At 35.5% G+C, this 21846-nt stretch overlaps 1 protein-coding gene across 1 annotated transcript; it reads right to left on the reverse strand.

Annotated features, from left to right (window-relative positions):
* Positions 1–3593: 3593 nt before the first annotated feature.
* Positions 3594–5309, reverse strand: LOC133871189 (7-deoxyloganetin glucosyltransferase-like). Its single transcript, XM_062308580.1, has 2 exons — positions 4740–5309; positions 3594–4603 (listed from the first exon to the last, which is right to left on the reverse strand). The coding sequence occupies exons 1-2, from the start codon at positions 5254–5256 to the stop codon at positions 3651–3653; spliced, it is 1470 nt and encodes a 489-aa protein (XP_062164564.1). The 5' UTR covers positions 5257–5309; the 3' UTR covers positions 3594–3650.
* Positions 5310–21846: the final 16537 nt, after the last annotated feature.

Raw genomic sequence — 21846 nt, forward strand, 5'->3', positions numbered from 1 at the left:
CTACAAAAACTGCCATAAATTTTTTTAAAAAAAGTATTTTTACGAGTCGTAAAATTTTCCATAAAATAGACATCTGTATCTTTCCAAGCATATATGGCTCATCTCCTGGTTATTTCTGAATCAATACAGTTTAATCCGCAAAGATAACTGATCTGTACGGTAATTTTGAGAATTTAGTGAAGCTCCTTTTCACTATTTGTTAGGGACAACATGACTTAGCAAAATGCCCAATTTATCTTTAACGGTTCCAAAATGATGGGTTTTGTTGAACTTCTCTTGGGAAACCTGAAAGCATGTAAAACACTACAAAAGATCAAGTTGTAACAAGGTTAAAGGATGAACATATGCAAATTAAGAGGCTTAAATGTGTAAAATTCAGCGCTTATAGGTGTACTAATTAAAGAAAACCAAAAAAAGACAAAGTCCTTGTCTCAACACAATTACCACGTGAAAACCAACAAAAGAATGAAGTATTTTTAAAGGTGTTTGTAAAACAAAGTCCTTGTCTCAACAAAAGAATGAAGAACAAGACAAATGAAGATAAAAGATTATGAGTGGCTAATCTTTTGGCTAGGCTAGACGTAAAGTTTAGCTTCTCTATCATGTGTTCCTCATATTATTTTGTAAGCCTTTCATGGATTAACGAGTGAATGTTGTGAATAATTTTAAATTTCAGAAAAATTTAATGTTGAAAAGTTTATTTTGATTAATTATGATTTTTGTTTATATCATATGCTTGCTTTGTTTGATTTGTTATGATTTGAATTTGTCATTGTCTCTTGCTGCATATTATTAAAATCAAATCTTCAATCAATCTTAGGATAGTAGATTCTCTACCTATTTGCGTTAAAGTTATATATCTTAAGAATATGTAATAAAATGGTAGGTGGATCTTTGAAGCCTTAATATTTTTCGTATTAATTTCTCTTTTAACTCTATTTTAATTAATTTAGTTTTGTTAATTTAATCACTTAATTGCCCCATTTCTTAGTGGAAAACAACAATCAACTCATTTTATTTCTCTGCACAATAATATAAATTTTACTGGAGTATCTATTATTCTATATGGATTGACCTTGATCTCACCAAGAATTTAATTACTTGCGATAGCCTACATTTAAGCAAGTGAGTTTGCAATGTTTTTGACACTATATATATATAAAAATAAAGAGAAATGATTTTTATTTTTATTTTTTACATTTTTTGTACATCTCTCATATATCTCTTTTTTAAATTAAACATTGGATCTGTAGGACCCATAAGAACCCACATGTGGGTCATACGTATCCAATTTTTGATTTAGAAAATAGATGTATGAGAGATGTACAAAAGATGTATATGTAACATGTCTCTATATAATAAGATAAACTCTGAGTTTTTGAATAGTGCAAAATGCTAATAAAGAGATATGATACGTTTACAACTTCTATACAACTCTTGAACAACTCCAACTACTTTTAAATCAACCATTGAATATGTAGGACTCACTTGTAGGAAAATAGATTCAATGGTTAGTTTGGAAAAGAAGAAGAAGAAGAAGAAGTTAGAGTTATATAGAAGTTATAAACGTATCATATCTTGATCAATATAAAAACCTCTGATACCTTTACAACCCATGTGGCATGTATAACTCTAAGATTTTTTTTTTTTTTGAAAAAAAAAATCAACAATTGGATATGTAGGACACACATGTAGGAAAACAGATTCAATAGTTAATTTGACAAAAAAAAATTGTTAAAACTGTATAAAAATTATATAAAGGTTGTAAATGTATCATATCTTTATAAAATAACTCTAATAGCAAAATCTCTTTATTGTTTGGGAATTCTTTGAATAAGATAAATCTGATGTAAATTGTGTATGAGATATATATGTCATAAGAATTTAAGAAAGAGAAACAATCTTTTTAGATCTCTTATATATCTCATATACATTTCTTTTTTAAATTAATTATTAAATCTATAGGACATATCTACATGTATTTCTTACGTATCAAATAGTTAATTTAAAAATGAGATGTAAAAAAAAAAAATTGTATGTGTATATGTATTAAAAAAAACCTACATTTTAAAAGTATTTATTGGGTAGAGAGATTTTAGAGTAGAATCTCGTGAGTCGTGACTTTGATTTTGGTCTATAGTAAAGTGAATAGGCACCTTAATTGCCTCAATGCTTAAGTTGTACTGCAACCTAAGGAGGGTGTCTTTTTATGTGATAGATAATTGACAAATTATTTTTACTTGGTATGATTTGCCATTATAGTAAAAAAATAATGAGAATAATTCTAGTTTAATCATAACATGTGGCATATCCCTAAAAAGAAGTGATACTTGCGAGATAAGGTTGTCTATAACATGTTTTATTGGATTAAATGAACTTGATATTTATGCCCATTATTCACATGTTTTATTCATGATTCTTAGATATAGTATCAAGTTCATTTAATCCAATTACACTAACAAGAATTGTAACTTAAGGGTGTGCAAAAAAGCTGCACCCCTCACTTCTGACCCGAATTTCACCTGGGCGAGTCGTTTTTTCGACCGAATTTGGATCCGAAGTAGGGAGCAAAATCCCATTTCCGACAAGAGCTGGGCCAAAAGTCAGACGTGGGTAAAAAAAATTTCGATTAATTCCAAACCGACACTTCTATTAATTCTTATTAAAAAAAGGGAATCGTTTTGTCATGTAAGTTTTTAAATCAGACAGTTTCTACCTAAGACAAAAGTGATATTATCTCGAGAAATATTAGAGTTTCTTTTAGTTTTTTTTTTTTTTTATGTCTTTTAATGATCTTTTGATGTCTTTTTAGATGATATGAATTTAATAAAAAACATATATCTCAAAAGGTAACTTATGAAATGCAATTTTTTAAGCAAAAAATTTAAATCTAAGTCATTCAGAAAAACAGTAGAACGAGCTATAGCATTTCTCATTTATTTCATTCATCATCATGTAAAACCTATCCGACAATCATCTCATTCATTTTGGACAATTTACAACTCTTAGGAATCTTCATGATATTTTTTTATAAGAGTAATGTTAGAAATCAAATTCTTTTTATTGTGAGAAATTATTTTTCTACATCTTTAATATACCTCTTTCATGCTTTATTTGAAGTGGTGTTATTTATTTTTATTTTTTTTTATCAACCAATTTTTAGTGACAGATTTAAGAAAAAAAGAAAAGAAAAGGCCACTTATTAAAAGGGTGTATCGTGTATGAGAAAAATGTAAAAAAATCATTTCTTATTCTATTAACATGGTAGGGTTAGATTTCTTTTCAAATAACGATTAATCAACTGATTAATTGACACAGTCAAATTATTAAGATGCGTTAAAATGAGAATAGAAATATGATTTATTACGAGAAATGTTAAAGCCATTTTTAGTTTGTTTTTTTTTTTTCGGTCCTTTTATGCTTTCTGTATTTTTTTAATAAGAACAGGAAAAAAAAAATATCAAGGTATAATTTTTTTTTAATTAAAAATAAGGTATCATATTAACATAAAAAAAATTAAGAAAAGAGAACAAAAGAGACAAAATGCGTGCAATAATACAAACTGAAAAGACAACCCTACAGAAAGATGAAAAAGAAAAATCCCTCAACAACAAATTTGTCGAACTGTTCATGAGATAGACTTATTAAATCTAAACAACCTTTAATATATTCAATGTAGTTAGAAGAACTTCATTAATCATTTTGTCAATATTAACGTAAGATGACCCAGTAGGCCTACTGGTGGCCTCCTCTGCCAATTTCTTCCACTCTACAACTTTCTTCTTCAACTGTTTACCCTTCTGTCCCATCATCAGCTCTCTCACAAGGCTCTCTATTTCTCCTCTCTTAACAGCACCCCCTATCTCCATGCCTATGCCCAACTCATTGCAAGAGTACCAGCAATTGGTTTGTTGCTCGGCGAAGAACGGCCAAGAGATAATTGGGACTCCACCGCACACGCTTTCAATCGTGGAATTCCACCCACTGTGCGTTAAGAACCCTCCAATGGATGGATGGTTCAGAACTTGTTCTTGAGGACACCAATTTCCCAAAAGACCCCTCTCTTTGGTCTCTTCTCTGAACTCGCGTGGAAGAATGGCGGAATCACCCTCCACAAGATCAGATCTTATTATCCAAAAGAATGTTTGTTTGCTATTGGCAAGCCCCCAAGCAAACTCAATTAATTGGTCGCTTGTCATGACCGTTATGCTTCCGAAATTCACGTAAACAACGGAGTTGGCTTCTTTTCTGTCTAGCCATTCGAGACACCCAGATTCTTCTTTCCATAGGTTTGAGCCAATTGATTTATGATCACTATTCGGGATATGATTGAGGAGAAGTTGCAGGGGACCAATGGAGTAAATAGGAGGAAACATGGATGAAAGTGCGTCTAACACTTCATGCTCCAAGGCATCAAACGTATGGAAGATGAGAGCTGAAGCCTTTTGTGCTCTCTCCATTTCAATCACTGCAAAATCGAGCATAAGATCGTTTGGGTCTGTGGTTCTAATGAAGCTCGGAAGATCCCTTAAGCGAATACCTTTCAAACCTGGAATCCAATCAATGACCGTATCTAAATACCCATTCGTTAAATAGCTCGAATCTGCACAACAAAGAAAGAAACTCGAAAGTTAAGACATGAGAAAAATTTACACCTGAAATTGGAACCACAATATCCCAAATAAATGGCACGAACAATGAAAAAGACCAAGTTAGCTAGTTCTGATTGGTGGAAGTACCTTTGAGTGGTGTAAGACCCATCTCAATGAGACGGCGACATTGAACGAAGGCCATGAACCCACATGTACTGGCCGTCCAGAAAAGAACCTCAGGGATGCCTAGTTCTGCTGCTGCGTCTAGAGTGAAGGTCATGGCTCCATCGGAAACTATGCAAGTGACTGGAGGGACATTGGATGAAGATGTGTCGTTCAGTTTCGAAAGAAGGTTTCTAAAGGGAGCTAAGCAAAGTTTTCTTGTAGAGTCGCATAGGGATGGTATGTCTTGGGTGGCTTCGACGTCGGACTCGGGAAGGCCGTCGGGAATGGTTTCGAATCGGAAGGAAGGGAGGCCGTCGAGAGAGTTGGGACCTCGGGATTTGAGGAGGCGTTTGCGGTTGAACTCAGTGTTGACAAAGGTGATATGAAAGCCTCTGTAGTGGAGGATTTTGGCCATCTTGAGCATGGGGTTTATGTGGCCTTGAGCTGGGAAGGGGATACAAACTGCATGGGGCTTCTGTATTATGGCCGTGGAACCCATATTGTCCCTCCCTAGAGATACTAGATAGGTACACAACACAACTGAAAATGGGGATGGTGGATAGTCTTCATGATAGAATTGGCTTTCTTTTATAGAGCAAGAAAGAGGTGTGATTGTGTGAACACCTTTCAATTCCTCGGATACTGGAGGTTAGGAGCTTCCGAAAAGACAACTAGCTAGCTACTCTTCCAAGTTCCAACAGTTACAAACCAAACAACAAGCAAGTTAATTTGTTCATTATGCACAATAATAATCATCACTTATTTAAAAGCAAGCTTATTTCAACACTAACCTTGAAAAAATATGGGCACTTAAGGCTGCTAAAAAACAGTCAAGTCCACGTGCTTCCCAGCTACCATCGTACGTGGACAGTCTGTTGCTACATTGCAGTTTAGAAGTCGTGAAAGTGCTATTTTTTTTTTTTGTAGCGACATGCTCGGCTGGCTATTTAAATGTAATATGGCATCTCTTTAGATTATCAAGATATTTTTAATCTTTCCTCATTCAATAACTGAAATTAGTCAAACTCCTCACCTAGAATAAAAAAAAAATAAGCTCTTTACTTCGGGATGGTCTTATTATTTTTTGTTATTTTGTCACATTATTTGTTATTTTTTTTTTAAGTTAATTATATTTTTCTCTCATGAATTACTGACCGTTGTTAATATACCTTATGAACTGACACTATTACTACCCGATCGCATCGAATTATCATTTACTTACTAAAATTGTGAGTTTTGATTCTTGTGAAACAATTATGTAAGATCACTCGAAATAAACTATTTATATTTAGTTTTTTTCTACATTTTTAATAAATATTATAAAAATGTCCAAATAAAAAACTCTTTAACAATCAGATTTTTTCATTAGATTTGAAGAGCTAAAAAGACAATGTTATAATTCTTTTAATATTACTTTTAACAAACCTTTCCAATTTTTTCTTTTAATAAATAAAATCTCTTCTATATGACAATGTTATTATGAATGATTAAAAAAAATAGTATTTATTTAAAATAGAGAAATATTTTAAAAAAATTTTGTTTGATACTTTAAAGATGAAGTGACTAGCTAAAACTTTTAAAATGAATTTTAAGAATTAAATTTTAAAAAATTATGAAAAGGCCATCGTAAATTTTCTAAATATTCTACGGGAATTGTATACACCACCCTATTCTCTAAATTATCTCAATCATCTTTTTGATAAATTTCTTATTCATTTATCTCTAAATTATCTCAATCATTTTTTTTTATAAATTTATTATTAAATTTGTGAGATTTACAAATTTGATAAATTTAAGGAATAACTGAAAAATAGGAAGGAAAATTTTTATAATTTCTCAGAATCAACTGTGTCTGCATTGTATCGTCAAATCAAATTGACAGTACTATCTATACAAATATAGTATAATTTTATATTATTAATTATTAGTCTCGTCATAAAAATATAAAAATTAAAAATAAAAAAACTTATAATCCCACCGGAGAGAAATTGTTAATGGAGAAATACATCGTTATTTCACAATCTCAAAACAATTAAAAAGATTCACATGTATATAAATTCTATTTATGCTCCGTTTGTTTCAGCGTAAAATGATTTCTAGAAAATGATCTCTGCATTTTTTAGTGTTTGGTAGGGGCGAAAATAATAGTCAACCGAAAAATGATTTCTGTTTGACCAAAAATGCTTAGTAAATTTCGGAAAATAATTTACTCTTTTTAAAAGCGTAAATTATTTTCTGAAGGCGCCAGACGCGGTCGATCTATTTTAAACGACACAGTCGACCTTCACGTTCAAGCAGCCGACCACCATCGAAATATTGCCGGTATCGGAATCCGACAACATCTGGTTAATGTCGCCGGAATCTGGCCAGACCGGCTATCCCAGATTCCGACGAAATTGTCCGGATTCCGACCTTTATCTCGAATTTTGACTATATTAGCTGGAATCAGGTAAAAATGGTCAGAATTTTGTCGGTCAGTGACTGAATCTCGTCATCGATGATTTTTATATTAATATTTATATGTTTTGAATAAAAATTAATTTTTATAGGTTAATATGATTGAATGAAAATATGAAAAATATTTATTATTTTCTGTATTCGTCAAACACCGAAAAATACTTTTGACGAAAAATATTTTTCAGAAAAATGACTTCTCTAAAACTATTATACGACAAAAATTATTTCACACCAAAACAAACGAATCATTAATATGTTTCAATTGTAGAATAATTGTGCTACATGAATTGTGTACCCATCAAATTCCCATTAATTGCAATATACGTGATAGAGAAATATCTCGTCCTGGAATTAGCTGTATGTGGACCAGGACCAGAAACCACTTGTGAGGGGGTCAGAGACGATGTCAGAACACCTGCAATATTACTTCAAACTGAATGACAGGTTGTCTTCCTCAGTCCTAACAATCTTTCTTTTCTTCTTTTTCTTTGGCCAGTTGGCGAGGAATCCTCTATTTTTGGCAAAAATTATTAGTCACTAAATAATCTGGGAGTAAATTGTTACGATAAGTTACTTTGTGGTAGGATATTTTCCTAACATTTTCAGTATATTATAAAAATATTCTTTCACTAATTATGGTACTATTTAATATTATTGTAAATATGAGTATTGTGTAATTCTGTAATTATGGTATTTTTTTTATTCTTTGACATCATTCAACTATAAATAGGTTATTTCTTTGTAAAAAAAAATTATATCAGAAATATGGGCTTGTTTGGTAAGTAATTGTGTTGTGAAATATTTGTGTGTTGTAGAATAAGAAATGATTGATGTGATATAAAATTTGAAAATGTTTTATAGAAAAGTGAAAAAAATTTGTTTTGTAGTGAATTTTTTTACTTGAATAATAATAAAATATAGTTGATGTGATATAAAAAGTGTAAAAAAGTTCAAATGTTTTTGATTTGATATTTTTGAAAAAAGTGAAAAGAAATAAAGGAAGAATGATAATGGGTTGCCAAACTAGCCCTCATGGTATATTTAGAAGTTTTTTTTTCACAATTATTTTATGTTCTCTTTTTCTTCATGGTATATAAGAGCTATCGTTATTCTTGTGCCTTTCTTAAAATCTCAATTTCTTGTTCGTGCAGTGTATCTTTGAGCGCTTTTTTTTTTTTAACTGTGATAATAGTACACCAAATGATTCGTTGAGCTTGTTTTGCACGTAACGAAAATTTGGAGTCCATCTGCTGCCACACGTGCCACCACTGTTTACTGTCATTGCCATCACGCACCCACGCGCTACCTATTTCCGTCAATCTGATCCCCAAAATCGACCAACCAGCCTCAGATCGGCGTTTATGTGAAAAAAATAGTCTTCAAAAGATACTGAACGCGCTGCCAATAGATCCAGTTTTCTGCTGCCCCACGCCAATCACTCGCCGTCACTCTTTCCCGCGCGTGAGAGCCACGTGCGTCACACCATATCCTGCTGCAGCTGCGTCAGACTGGATCCTTGCCTCAGCTGTATTTATCCTTGCGCTACACCAAATTACTCCACGAGGATGCATGGTTACTTAAGTGTGCTGCGTCCCACCAGATTTTAGCTTGCAGGACTATAGTATACTGCATCACACCAGATCCCTGCCTACAAGTGCACCGATCTTTTGGTGCGCGCGTCACACCAGATTCCAGCAAGTTTTATTTTATTTGATTTTTAATATTTTTCTTCTTTTTTTTAAAAAAATATTGTTGTGTTTGTGTCTATGTTTACAGTATTATTCAAATAAAGGAAATAACTTCTATCGGGTTATGACAGAAACTAACAACATTTTGCCTGCGAATTAGACGTTGACACGTAAGCATTGAGCAAGAAACCCAAATAGAATAAAAACACCCGATCTTCTTCAACTCACACACAGACGTTGCCATTCTAGAAATTGAATGGACGGTGAAGAAAACATATGAACGTTGCCTAGGCCCAAACGCCGCCGCCACGCCAGGATTTCTGAAGAAAACACACGAAGCCCGCCCACGCCCACGCCGCCACTCCGTCTCTTTCTCTATATGTGTTCTCTCCGTCTCTCTCTGATTAGTTTCCCCACATTCACAATTGGCTCACATATGATTCTCAGAGCCAACGTCGAGGTCCTCTCTCACTGTCTGTCTTGTTCCACCACAAAATGCTGATGGTCGTGAAAATGGTGAAGATGGTGAAGATGGGTTCCATTGGTGATAGTTGGATTTTTGTGTTTCTTTTTTTTCTTCTATTAATCCATTCTTCAGTCCTGATTATGGGAGGATTTGTTGTATAATCTAAAGGAAACAAAATATTTTTGTGTAATCTAAAGGAAACAAAAATGTAAATATGCACACAAGGTGTTTGATGAAATGCCTCAACCAATGTGCTATTATTGTAGGCTCTGTTGTTAACACAGGTATAAGTTTTTGCCACTGATTGTGGGTTGGTCAACCGAAGGTTCTGTGTGTGGGTCACAAAACAGGTCCTGACTATTAATTGATATAAGCCATTGTCTTTCTTTCTTGTGAAAAAGGCAGTGGAACATTGCACCCTTGTATGTCTGAGCCATTGCAAGTGCTATTGGTAAACCCATCTTTGTGCATTCAGTTACGGAGGATCAAATCAGACTAGGATATGCTAGAGTCCTGGTTGAAATCAATGTAAATTCTGAGCTCCCTGGAGAGATAACTTTGGATATGGGTGGAGGGGATTTAGTTTCAGTACTATTTGAGTACCAGTGGATCCCTGTGCAAATGTGCAACCTGTAAAGCATTGGGCCATCCAGTGTATACAATATGAAACAACAGAGCCTACAATATCAAATAACCTTAGCATTTATGGGCTGAAAAATCGTGACTTATACCTTATCATTTTCATTACAATATGAAACAATGAACATCCATAATCATTAAATATCGACAAAATTTTGAGGGAAAAAATGGAGAGAGTAAACACAAGGGTACAGTTACAACTAAAGTTTCAACAAAATGCATATCTGACTGCAATGGATAAATGCAAGCAAACCAAGCAACTCCATATGCTACCACCACCCTGCATTTTCTTCCATCTTCTAACCATTGTTTTATGAAGACAAAAGGGCAGCATGTCTAGTGCCATTTTTTTGCCATTATACAAGCTGATATCCACTAAAATCAATAAGAATTCAGAAGCTGATTCACCAAAATCAACAGCAAAAAACCGTCTCTCATAGACGAATACAACCATAGATGTTCATAACTAAAAATCACATGTAGTACTCATTTACAACAAATGTTCATAACTAAAAAACCAATCACTTATAGCTACAGACAACCATATCTTTTGCATTACAATCTCACAAAAAAGACCACACCACACTACACAACGATTAGCAACTTCAAGTATTTCCATAGGTGTTGATGTTGTCTGCACCAATATCAATTGTAGTAGATGAACATACAGGATCTCGAGACATGGTAAATGTATTTGCAGAGGGATATTCCATAGTTGGCAAAGAGCACTGGAAATCATTGACAAATAATAAAAATTAGGTAATGGAAAAAAAAATTCCTTAATAGAGGATATGTTCTAATAAAAATTTACCTTTACTAAACTTTGTTGATCTATCAACCTCAAATTAGCTGGCCTCATATTGGTATTCACAATATTCCTATAGAAAAGAAGATTTTAATACAAATTAAATCAAAATGCATGTTAATTTAAATTATTGTAAATAAATAAAAAAATGTATAAAAATACCTTATGTGAAGGGCAATTGGTTCTCATATGCCCTGTTTTCTTGCAAACGGTACATGTCATTTTCTTCATTGCTTGCTTTTCTTTTGGATTTTTTTGTCTCAAAGATTTGGGTTTTCCTTTACATCGAACATGTAGAGGATCTTGCAAAGTGAGTGTAAGGTTTGATAGTACTTGGTTGTTTAACACAAGATCTTTGGTACTTCCTTCATCACCATCATTTATATCTTTTTTACTATCATCATCCATTATCAAAAGCTCGTGATGAAGCTTTTGTAAACCAATGCCAAGATGTTTATATTTTCTTTTTGATTGGCACCCCACTTCGACAACTTCATAAAATTGCAACATCAAGCTATTTCTAATCAATGTGGAAGAATTTTGTGTTTCTACTTGTATATCATCACTAAATATGCCATGTATAATGCGACTCTTGGCATTGATCGTCCATCTCTCTAGAACATAATGTTAGGGAATAGTGTCCACCAAAGACTTTTTCAAAAAAGTTTGAAGAATGTGCGCACACAAAATTCCAACAAATTCAAACTTATGACATGTACAAATAGCTTTCTCCTCAAGAACTTCAAATGAAACTTCATAAAATGGACTTTCTCTCCCATGAAGAGTCACTCTATATATCTTCGTCCCTCATTCTTCCCAATGTTTAGATGATTTGTAATTTTGACTGTTAAATAGCTCTTCTTGAAACATCAAAAAATACTCTCTTGTGTAAACCTTTGCCGCCTCTACTTCCATCTTTAACATGTTTTTAAAATCGGTCTAGAAGTTTTTGTCTTCACATCTTTTTGTTTATCTTTAAGATAACGTGCATCCAAGGCTTTTTCATAGTGATAGACAAATTCACTCACCATTGTGCTCGAAAGAACATAATCTTTAAAAAACTTATTCATACTCTCACTCTGTTGAGTTGTAGACATGACAGCACAAAATGTGATTCGCAAGTAAGCTGGCACCCACTTTTCAAGCCGCATATAGAGTTTTTTCAACCAATCATTCTCTACCAAGTCATACTTGCCTACAATTTCACTCCATTCCGTCTCAAACTCTTCAATTGTGATTGTGCTATGAATACAATGCTGAAAATCTCATTGAAAAGATGGATATTTATTATATATATGAGCCAAATGTTTTGGAACTTTTTGTAAAATATGCCACAAACACAATCTATCAGTGACATTTGGTAGTACCTCTGCAATTGCCTTACCCATGTCTTTGTTATCATCTGTGATAATTGTAGAAGGAGCAAGTCCAAGCATTGCCTCAAGCCATGTTTTCAACAACCATGTATAAGATTCAGTCGTTTCATTTACAAGCAAAGCACATCCAAACATCACAGATTGGTGATGATGGTTAACTTCAGTAAAAGGAACAAAATGCATCTTACAACAATTTATCAAGTAAGTCGCATCAAAAGTAACAACATCTCCAAAATATTGGTATGCAGCTCGTGATCTAGCATCTGCCCAAAAACAATTGCCCATGCATCCATTTTTATCTACTTGGATTGCGTAAACAAAACCTGGATTTCGGGATTGTCTCTCAAGAAAATAATTGTACATTTTTTGTGCATCTCCCTCTTCAAAACGAAATCTTCTTCTATTGCTCACATAATTTTCAACATCTTTAGAAATGCAACCAACATTATGGTCGCCACCTGATTCTTTACTCAACACTAACATTATCTTCCTTGGAGATACACCAGACTCATTGAGAGTATTTATAAGATTTTTGGGCACGTGTTACCACTCTATGTCCACGAAGCAAACTTGTACTTCTAGGATAAAGGAGTTCATGATTATGTTCACTTATGAACTTACATACAGTCCATCTTAACCCCACTTTCTTGAAACCCATAATTGCTTTACATCATATCCTTGTTTTGGCAGGCTTTGAATTTGTATAGATGTTCTTTTGACAACTTTTATGACGAAATCCTTCTCTTGAACAAACATATTCTATCACAATTAATGACTTATCGTTCGATAGTCGAGAATGATTTTTTTGAATGCTAAAACCTATTTGCCTTGTGTAAGCATTAAAACATGCATGGGCATCTTCTAATTCATCAAATTCCATACTAGGACATGGTTCCGTCAGACCATTAAATGAAGAAAGGCGGACAATTGGTTGCTTCAAATCATTTTGATCTTCTACCATTTCATTCTCAGCATGTCCATCTTCTACCATTTCATTCTCAGGATGACTATTAGGATTCATTTTAGCGATCCTGTAAGAAGATAACAATATTCTTCAAGTATAAATACTGAAATCCTTAAACACAAACACAACTTTAAACTAGAACTAGACATTGAAATTCATTCACTTTCTAAAACATGATTTTAGGAGTCTGAATTTGATAGCTAGAAAAGAAATTAATTTTCATGTCATGTTCTAGCATCACATCCAACATTTTTCTTTTTGGGTGAATAAAAGCTTTATTGACAGCAACTATATAACACAAAATGTTTGTGTTATAAAAAAATTAACACAATAGGTTATAAATTTCTACACGTGCTTTCTTGTATTTGGCATTCCCTACATCAAACATTGTTATAAACAACACAATCTGCAGTAGCAATACTAATATGTTTGTGTTGAATCAACGACTCATGTTGTTGTTGAAAGCATTACTAATTAATGGATTTTATTTATAAACAATATTGTTTATTTGTGAGATGTTTTGGCTGGTTTAATTTAATTACAAGATGAATTAGCATCCTCTAAATTAAAAACTACCAATTTCCTCTCATTTTTAGACACTGATACATGAGATACATGTACTCTCTTAAAATGAAGGAAAAGAGAATGCCAGGTTTAAAATGGGTTGGAGCTATTTATCATAGATGTTTAGATTGGCACAATTAAGCTTATTTTGATTCCATATACTATCTAATTTCATTTGAAAAGGAATCTTATAAAAAAGTGCTTGAGGCATTTCATCATACACCTTGTGTGCAATTTGCATTTTCGTTTCCTTTAGATTATACAAAACCTTATGAAAAAATTCTTGTACACATGAATAAGGACCAAGCACAACTCATATTTTTTGGTTGTCGGCAACCAAACAGGGCATTGATAAACTAAGAAAAGAAATACAAAATAGATAAAACTGAGTCCAGATTAGTCGAACCTCAAGTGCAATTTCTGGCGTTCAAGATCTTCTGATCTTCCACAGATGGTGATTTGGGGTGGACAAGCAGATTTGGGGCGAACGGACGGATTTAGGGAGGACGGACGAATGGGATGCGTGGTTCAGTCCAGGCGGACGTGCAGTGATTTGGGGCGGACCAACGAGCCGACTGACGGGCAGACGACGGACGTGATTTGGGCAGTGGGATTTTTTTTTTTTTTTTTTTGGAATCGTGAGGTACTTCAGAAGAGAGTTGTGGGAGGGATTGGCTACTTCACCAACATTTTAATTTTTTGCTTTTAGTTGATGTGTCAAGTGGTTATTGGTGGGCATAAACCCACTATTTTTTGCCACTACCGTATAGAAGGGGTTCTCTCAAATAAAATACAATGTCTAGGAAAGTTTTGTCAATCAACAACATTGTTGTCTAAGGAGATTGTGTTTTAAGTGGGATCATTGTGACCCCTTTACCTAGTTGTATTTTTTTTTTTACAATACTCCGACACGGCCAACCAATCCAAGGGAAAAGAAAATGTCTTCCAATGTTGACAATATTGTTCGCCCCATTGACAATATTTTAGATGGCTCTAATTAGGGGTGAGCAGGACTTGTTAGCCCCGCCCCACCCCGCCCCGCTTAAGACGGTTTTCAGTGTTTCATATGCGAGTACAAGTTGGATTTTGCCCAACCTGTGCAGGGTTGAGGGGGGGGGGGGGGGGGGGGGGGGGCTTGCGGGTTGGTGTTTTTAAAAAAACCCAGGGACCCGCCCCGTAAGACGAAAAAAAAAAATCCTAAGTTCTAGACTCTTCCCTTTTCTTTTAACCTAGCGTTGCACAACTTCTTCTTCATTTTTCTCTTCTCTTTACTTTAGCCTCCCCTTCCCCTGTTCTTTAGTGTTCACCCCACACGGCACACATAGCAGTGATAGCACACATCATCGCTCTTGATCAGCTTCTTCACCTATGTTGATGGAACGACATCCAACACCTGCTATTGCACCTTTCCAAAAGGTATAGTCCACTACAGTTAGTCTGAAATTCTACAAATCCTCCCCCTGCTCCTTCCCCAATCACCTCTCCTTGAGCATTCCCCTTCTGCTCCTGCAGCTTCTGCACAAGCAGCACAACCAGCAACTTCTTCTCAGAATTCCACTCCTTCATCACTTGCTATTGCTGATTCTGCAATGCCAGCTCCTCCACCTCGCACACATTGGATGAATCACCAAAAACCCGCCCCACCCCACGTCACAACGCCTCGTACCACCCCCGCCCCGCACAGATGTCACTGATTTCATGTGGTTTACGGGTGCCATTTCCTAAACCCGCAAGGGTGCGAGGCAGGGGCAAAAAGGGGGGAAAATCTCCCCCTGCCCCGCCCTGCCTCGCCCCATGCTCACCCCTAGTTCTAATTATAATATGTGGGCTCAAAATATAAAAGTTTTCTTGAGTGGGAAAAAATTATGGCGCTATGTTTCTGGATATATTGCTACACCCGCAAAACTATAAGGTGAAAAGGACGACAAATTTTCCATTCATCTTGAAGAATTGGAGAGTATAAATTATAAGATTATTTCTTGGTTCATCAACACCTTAGTTCCTTCCATTCACAATCTGCTTCCCAAGCTTAGGGATACAAAAACTACTTGGGACCTTCTGGCAAAGTGATACAATTGTACTGATGATGCCTCACTACAATTTCAACTTGAAACTAAACTCTATCAGATGCGTCAGGAGCCAGACCAATTGAAGTGTTTTGAAGATGTGAAATTATTCACAAGCTATCGGGATCGTTGAAAGTTTATGCGTTTCATGATGGCTCTTTAGGCGGATTTTGAACACACTCAGGCTTCTCTCCTACACCGCACTCCTCTTCCCAAACTGAATGCTGCTGTAGCAAAACTTATTTCTAAAGAGACTCGACGTTCTACTATGCAAATGCAATCACCTAGCCTGGTCGTAGCTGCTGCCCCTCAGAATGCCTCAAAATTCCCTCATGCACGATTCCTAGCTCAATCGTCGTTTAAGAAGATAATTTGCAACTTTTGCAAAAAGCCTGGCCACTCTGCTTCTAATTGCTACAAGCTCCAAAACAGAAATTAGTCGTGAGCTCCTTTCCAACGAGCAGTTGCAGTTGCTTCATCTAGTTTTCTACACCCGAGTCCTCTACTGAAAATCCATCTCAGTCTTCTGCTCTTACTGCAACTAATGTTGAGGCATTGATTCACCAGGTTCTGTCTTGCTCCTCTATAGCCTTATCTGTCACCTCATGTAAACATTAATGGATTATAAACTCTGCTTGTTGTCATTTATACCGCTGATGGTTCTCAGCTACCTGTCAGTCACACTGGTTCCATCTCTTCGCCTCATTTATCTATTGATAACGCATATCTAATTCCCAAGTTATCATTAAATCTCCTTTCAGTTGGCCAACATTGTGAACTCAATCTGGAGTTGAAATTTTCTAACAAAGGTGTTGATGTGCAGAATCCACAGACGGGTCAGTTAATTGGGACCGGCCTAAGATTGGATATCTTTTTGAGCTATTATGACACTCTCATTTAGGTCATGGCTCTCTACCGCAAGCAGCGAGTCCAACTTTTAGCATCTCAAGGTCATCTAGGATCATTTGCTTCAAAATCTTTTGATTGTGTTTCTTATCATCTTGGAAAACAAACACATTTATCTTTTACTAAAAGTGCATCTTTGTCTTCTGCACCTTTTGATTTGGTTCATTCTGATATTTAGGGTCCTGCCCCTATTTCCACTGAGGGGGGATCTCGTTATTTTGTTGTTTTTATTGATGATTATTCTTGTTATACTTGGATATATTTATTACAACATTGTTCTAAACTCACCCAAGTTTATCAAAATTTTCATAAAATGGTACAAACCCAATTTTCTCGTATCATCAAAATTTCGTTCAGATAATGCTATGGGATATAATTATAAATCTTCTCTAATTTTTTTAAAACAACATTGGACCCTTTCTCATCGTTCTTGCCCCTACACTTCTCAGCAAAATGGACGTGCAGAACGCAAGCATTGTCACATTTTAAACACCGTAAGAGCTCTACTTATCTCTGCCTCACTCACTGAACGTTTTTGGGGTGAAGCTGCTCTTACTGCTATTTACATGATTAATCATGTTCTTTCACCCACTATCCACAACCAAACTCCTTATGAGCGCTTATATGGGAGCACAGCTAACTTCTCTTTGCTTAAAATATTTGGTTGTCTTTGCTCTGTCACTCTTTCTGTCCGTGAATGTACCAAATTTGAACGGCGCTCCCGCTTGTATTACTCAAAAGGGTTATCGCTGCTATGACCCCGTCACTCGACGGCTTCAAAGCTCTAGTCATGTGGAGCAAATGCGGTTTTCACCTTCCTCCTCTACTCATGCACCTATTTTCACTTACCCTTCCATTACCTTGTTCCCTGAATCTTTTGCAAACACATTAAGCTCATTGGACGAACCTTCTCCGGCGGCTTCCAATTTGTCTGATTCAACTGATGATCCTCTTGCTACATCACACATCCTATGATCCTCTTGCTACATCACGCATCCTAGAGTCTTCACAGGAACCTCGTCGCTTTAGTAAAGAACACCTCCTACTCATCTCCATGATTATCTTTTTTTTTAGCTCTTGCTACTCTTCACGAACATCACTCTTATCGTGAGGCTAGTGTTGACCCTTTATGGCAGAAAGTTATGTCTAATGAACTAGATGCCATTTCCCAAACCCATACATGGGACTTGGTGGATTTGTCTCCTGAAAAGTTTGCGGTGGGATGTAAGTGGGTTTAAAAAATCAAGACTCGTGCAAACGGATCTGTCTAACGCTATAAGGCTCGCCTTGTTGCGAAAGGTTTTGTTCAGGAGTATGATATTGACTACGAGGAGACTTTTGCCTTTGTTGCTAGACTGACCTCTATTAGACCATTGCTTGCAGTTGCTGCTGTTCGTCATTGGAAATTATTTCAGATGGATGTTAAAAATGCCTTCCTCAACAATGATCTTGCGGAAGAAGTCTATATGCATCCTCCATCTGGCTTTCATTATTCGCCAAACAAGGTTTACCGACTTCGACGAGCACTTTATGGTCTCAAGCAGGCTCCTCATGCTTAGTTTGCCAAGTTCAGTTTTGTGGTTGCTCAATAAGGCTTTATACGACTCAACTCTTTTTCTTCGAACTGCTGATGCTAGTACTATTCTCATCCTTCTTTATGTTGATGATATGATTATTGCTGGTGATGACATTTCAGGCATACATGATCTACAATCTTTCCTCGTTCAAAACTTCGAGATGAAGGATTTGGGAACATTCAGCTATTTTCTTGTACTAGAGGTTACTTCAAGTGGCGATGGGTATTATCTCTCTCAAGCCAAATATGCGTCTGACCTACTATCTTGTGCTGGTTTGACAGACAATAAAACAACCAGTAGTCCTCTTGAGACCAATATTAAGCTTCTTGCTACGGATGGTGAGCCCTTATCAGATGTTACTCTCTATAGGCAGTTAATGGGTAGTCTTATTTATCTCACAGTCACATGACCCGATATTTCCTATGCCATCCATTTGGTGAGTCAATTTATGAGTGCTCCTCGCTCCACTCATTATGTTGCTATTCTTCTCATTCTGCGTTATGTCAAAGGCATTTTATTTCAGGGACTTCACTTCTCCTCTCATTCATCTCTTGAGCTCCTGGCCTAATCTGATGCTAATTGGGCTGGTTATCTTACGGATCGCCGCTCAACCACAAGTTATGGTTTCTTACTTGGGACTTCTTTAATTTTATGGCGGAGTAAGAAACAATCTGTTGTTGCTCGAACTAGTACTGAAGCTGAATATCGTGCACTTGCTGACACTACTTCTGAACTTCTTTGGTTGTCTTGGCTCTTGTCTGATATGGGTGTCTCTCCGTCTGGTTGTTCTCCCATCCATTGTGATAATCGGAGTGCTAGTCAGATTGCTCACAATGATGTTTTTCACGAGCGCACTAAACATATCGAGATTGACTGTCACTTCTTCAAACATCATCTTCAAGATGACACTTTACATCTCCACTCAGTATGCTCCGAAGATCAACTTGCTAACATTTTTACAAAATCTCATCCACCTGGACGACTACGTGATCTTATCTCAAAACTCCAGTTGGCTATACCCCTAGAGTTTGAGGGGAGATGTTAGAATATGTTACTTGCCATATTTGTGGTATCATATTTTCTTAATATTCTCAGCATATTACGAAAATATTCACCCACTAATTATGGTACTATTCGATATTATTGTAAATATGATTATTGTATAATCTCTAATTATGGTATTTTTCTTATTCTTTGGTCTCATTCAACTATAACTAGGCTACTTTCTTTGTACAAGAAAATTAGATTAGAAATAAAAATTTATTTCACAATTATTTTATGTTTTCTTTTTCTTCGTAAATTATTAATGTTTTGGATCTGGTCAACTCCACATTTTCTTGTCTGTAATACACTCATTACTTAGATAACTATTCCTTTAAAAACTTAAAAGCCAAACAAAAAAATCTCAAAACCCTAGCCGCCGCCCCTCTCAAAACCTCTCTTCTCTCTCTTGGTATCCTTTTTCTTCGTGCAGCTGGTGAGGGAGGAGGGAAGGATCTCTTCTCTTCCCTCCTCTCCTCTCTCATTTCCTTTATGTTTTTCATGTTTTCTTTGCTTTGGTTTACCTCCTATCCCTTATAGGGAGTTTTGTTCCTCCGGACTAGATCCGGTGGTGGTTGATCTTCTCCTAGTCCTTTCAGGGCTATGGAGGTTGTTTTTTTAGTTTTTCCTTGTGCTTTTTCTATTGGTTTTCCTGGCAGAAGGCTACACGAGACGTCTGTGTTGGGGAGCGGCTTTTCTGGTGTGTCTCCAGCGAGTTTTTCTGGCTGTGCTTTTTTGATGTCTTTTTTAGAGCCAGATCTGTGTTATTCGGCTGAATCTTTCATGACACGTGCCTTTCTATGATGGAGATCGATCGTTGGAGATCAGTGGTTTTGGCGGTTGTTTGCTACATACGGAGATTCCCGGTGAAGGCGCGTGTTTACACGCGCTAGTTCCGGTGACAGCTTTTTCTCGACGCCAGTTTCCTTTGATTTCTGTTTGGATTTTTTGTTTGTTTTTCTGTTCACATTCTGCCTTTGTAATGCTCAATTGTTATAGGACTATTTGTTGGCATAGTAGCTAGATTAGTTATATTTTTATTTGTTTAGATTGTGCTTAAACGTAAAGAGTGGCTCAAACGTTATTCATATAATGCTTATGTGTTGTTTAGATAGCTGTTTTAAGTCAGATTTTTCTGGCTTAGGGTGTATGGGGTCTTGTACCTCTATTATCTGTGATTGTCTTCGGGCGTTCTTCAGTAATATATGGTGACTCATGTTATCTGTTAAAAAAAAGATAACTATTCCTTTCTTTCTTTTAACGACAAAAAATGAATTTATTTCGTAGTAGTTGTAACCCACTATACCTTTGATTTGAATTCAAATATTTTCAATTTACTTCTCCAATATATATATATATATATATATATATATATTAAAATGAAATGGACTCGCTTATTAGAAAGATCGATATATTGACGTGGTTGACATTACAGAGGGGTAATTACCTTTTCCCGGACTCGCTTATTAGAAAGATCGATATATTGACGTGGTTGACATTACAGAGGGGTAATTACCTTTTCCCCCCATCAACTACCAGCCATTGTCAACATGCCCCCATGAACTGACACCTCGACCAAAAGAGAGCATCCAACTACCATCGTTACCCACTTTGCCCCCATCCGTCAGTCTAATTCACACAAAGACCAAAATGCCCTCTACAGTAATTAATAAAAAAATATTAAAATTAATATTTAAAAAAAAAAATGAAAAAGGGCGCCACCCTTAGATTAATTTTTGTTTTTGTTTTTTTTTTTAAAAAAAACAAAAAAATATATTAATTTTAATATTTTTTTTATTAATTACTGTAGAGGGCATTTTGGTCTTTAAACAAAAATTAACGCCTAAAAATGGAATATTCCATCCAAGTTAACGGAATCTTTTGACGGATGGGGGCAAAGTGGGTAACGATGGTAGTTGGATGCTCTTTTTTGGTCGATGTGTCAGTTCATGGGGGCATGTTGACAATGACTGGTAGTTGATGGGGGGAAAAGGTAATTACCCCTAGATATTTATACTAACTCGTCATCCTCTACGAAAATGTCAGTGTTGGTAACAAAAGAAGTAAGAGCAGTAAATTTCTTCTTCATTTTAAATTAAAAAAAAAAAATTACATTTTTATTTTATCTACCAACTTTTCTAAATTACCTACATCTCACTCTCTATTTTAATTATCAACTTTCATTATTCAATTTAAATATTTTTTCCTTTTCAAAGCACCAGCATTTCAAAGTCATTTGCATGTCTTATCAAGAGTAAAATAAAATTATCTATTTATTTATTTTTAATGTGTCTCACTTCTCACCAAATTTTGTTAGCATGGTAACAGATCACCATTTTTTTGGGCTAAAGTAGCCACTCAGATGCAATTGTATCTTCACTCAAATTATAACAACAACGTTGAGGAGATTGAAAGCATTGATGAAGATGATAATCATGCCTTCAAAGCACATATTGCCGGAATTTATCTGAACCGAATTAATCGTATGATTAGGAAAAGAGAAAAAAAGAAAGAAGAAGCACGTCTTGGACCATTATGCG

This window comes from Alnus glutinosa, chromosome 6 (assembly GCF_958979055.1).
Source record: "Alnus glutinosa chromosome 6, dhAlnGlut1.1, whole genome shotgun sequence".
NCBI lineage: Eukaryota > Viridiplantae > Streptophyta > Magnoliopsida > Fagales > Betulaceae > Alnus > Alnus glutinosa.

What these genes read in the sequence shown, in the direction of transcription:
- LOC133871189 (XM_062308580.1), bottom strand. Translation starts at nt 5,256, where the DNA reads ATGGGTTCCACGGCCATAATACAGAAGCCCCATGCAGTTTGTATCCCC. An exon ending in GGGTCTTACACCACTCAAAG is followed by an intron (nt 4,604 to 4,739) that starts GTACTTCCACCA and finishes TTTGTTGTGCAG; the next exon opens with ATTCGAGCTATTTAACGAAT.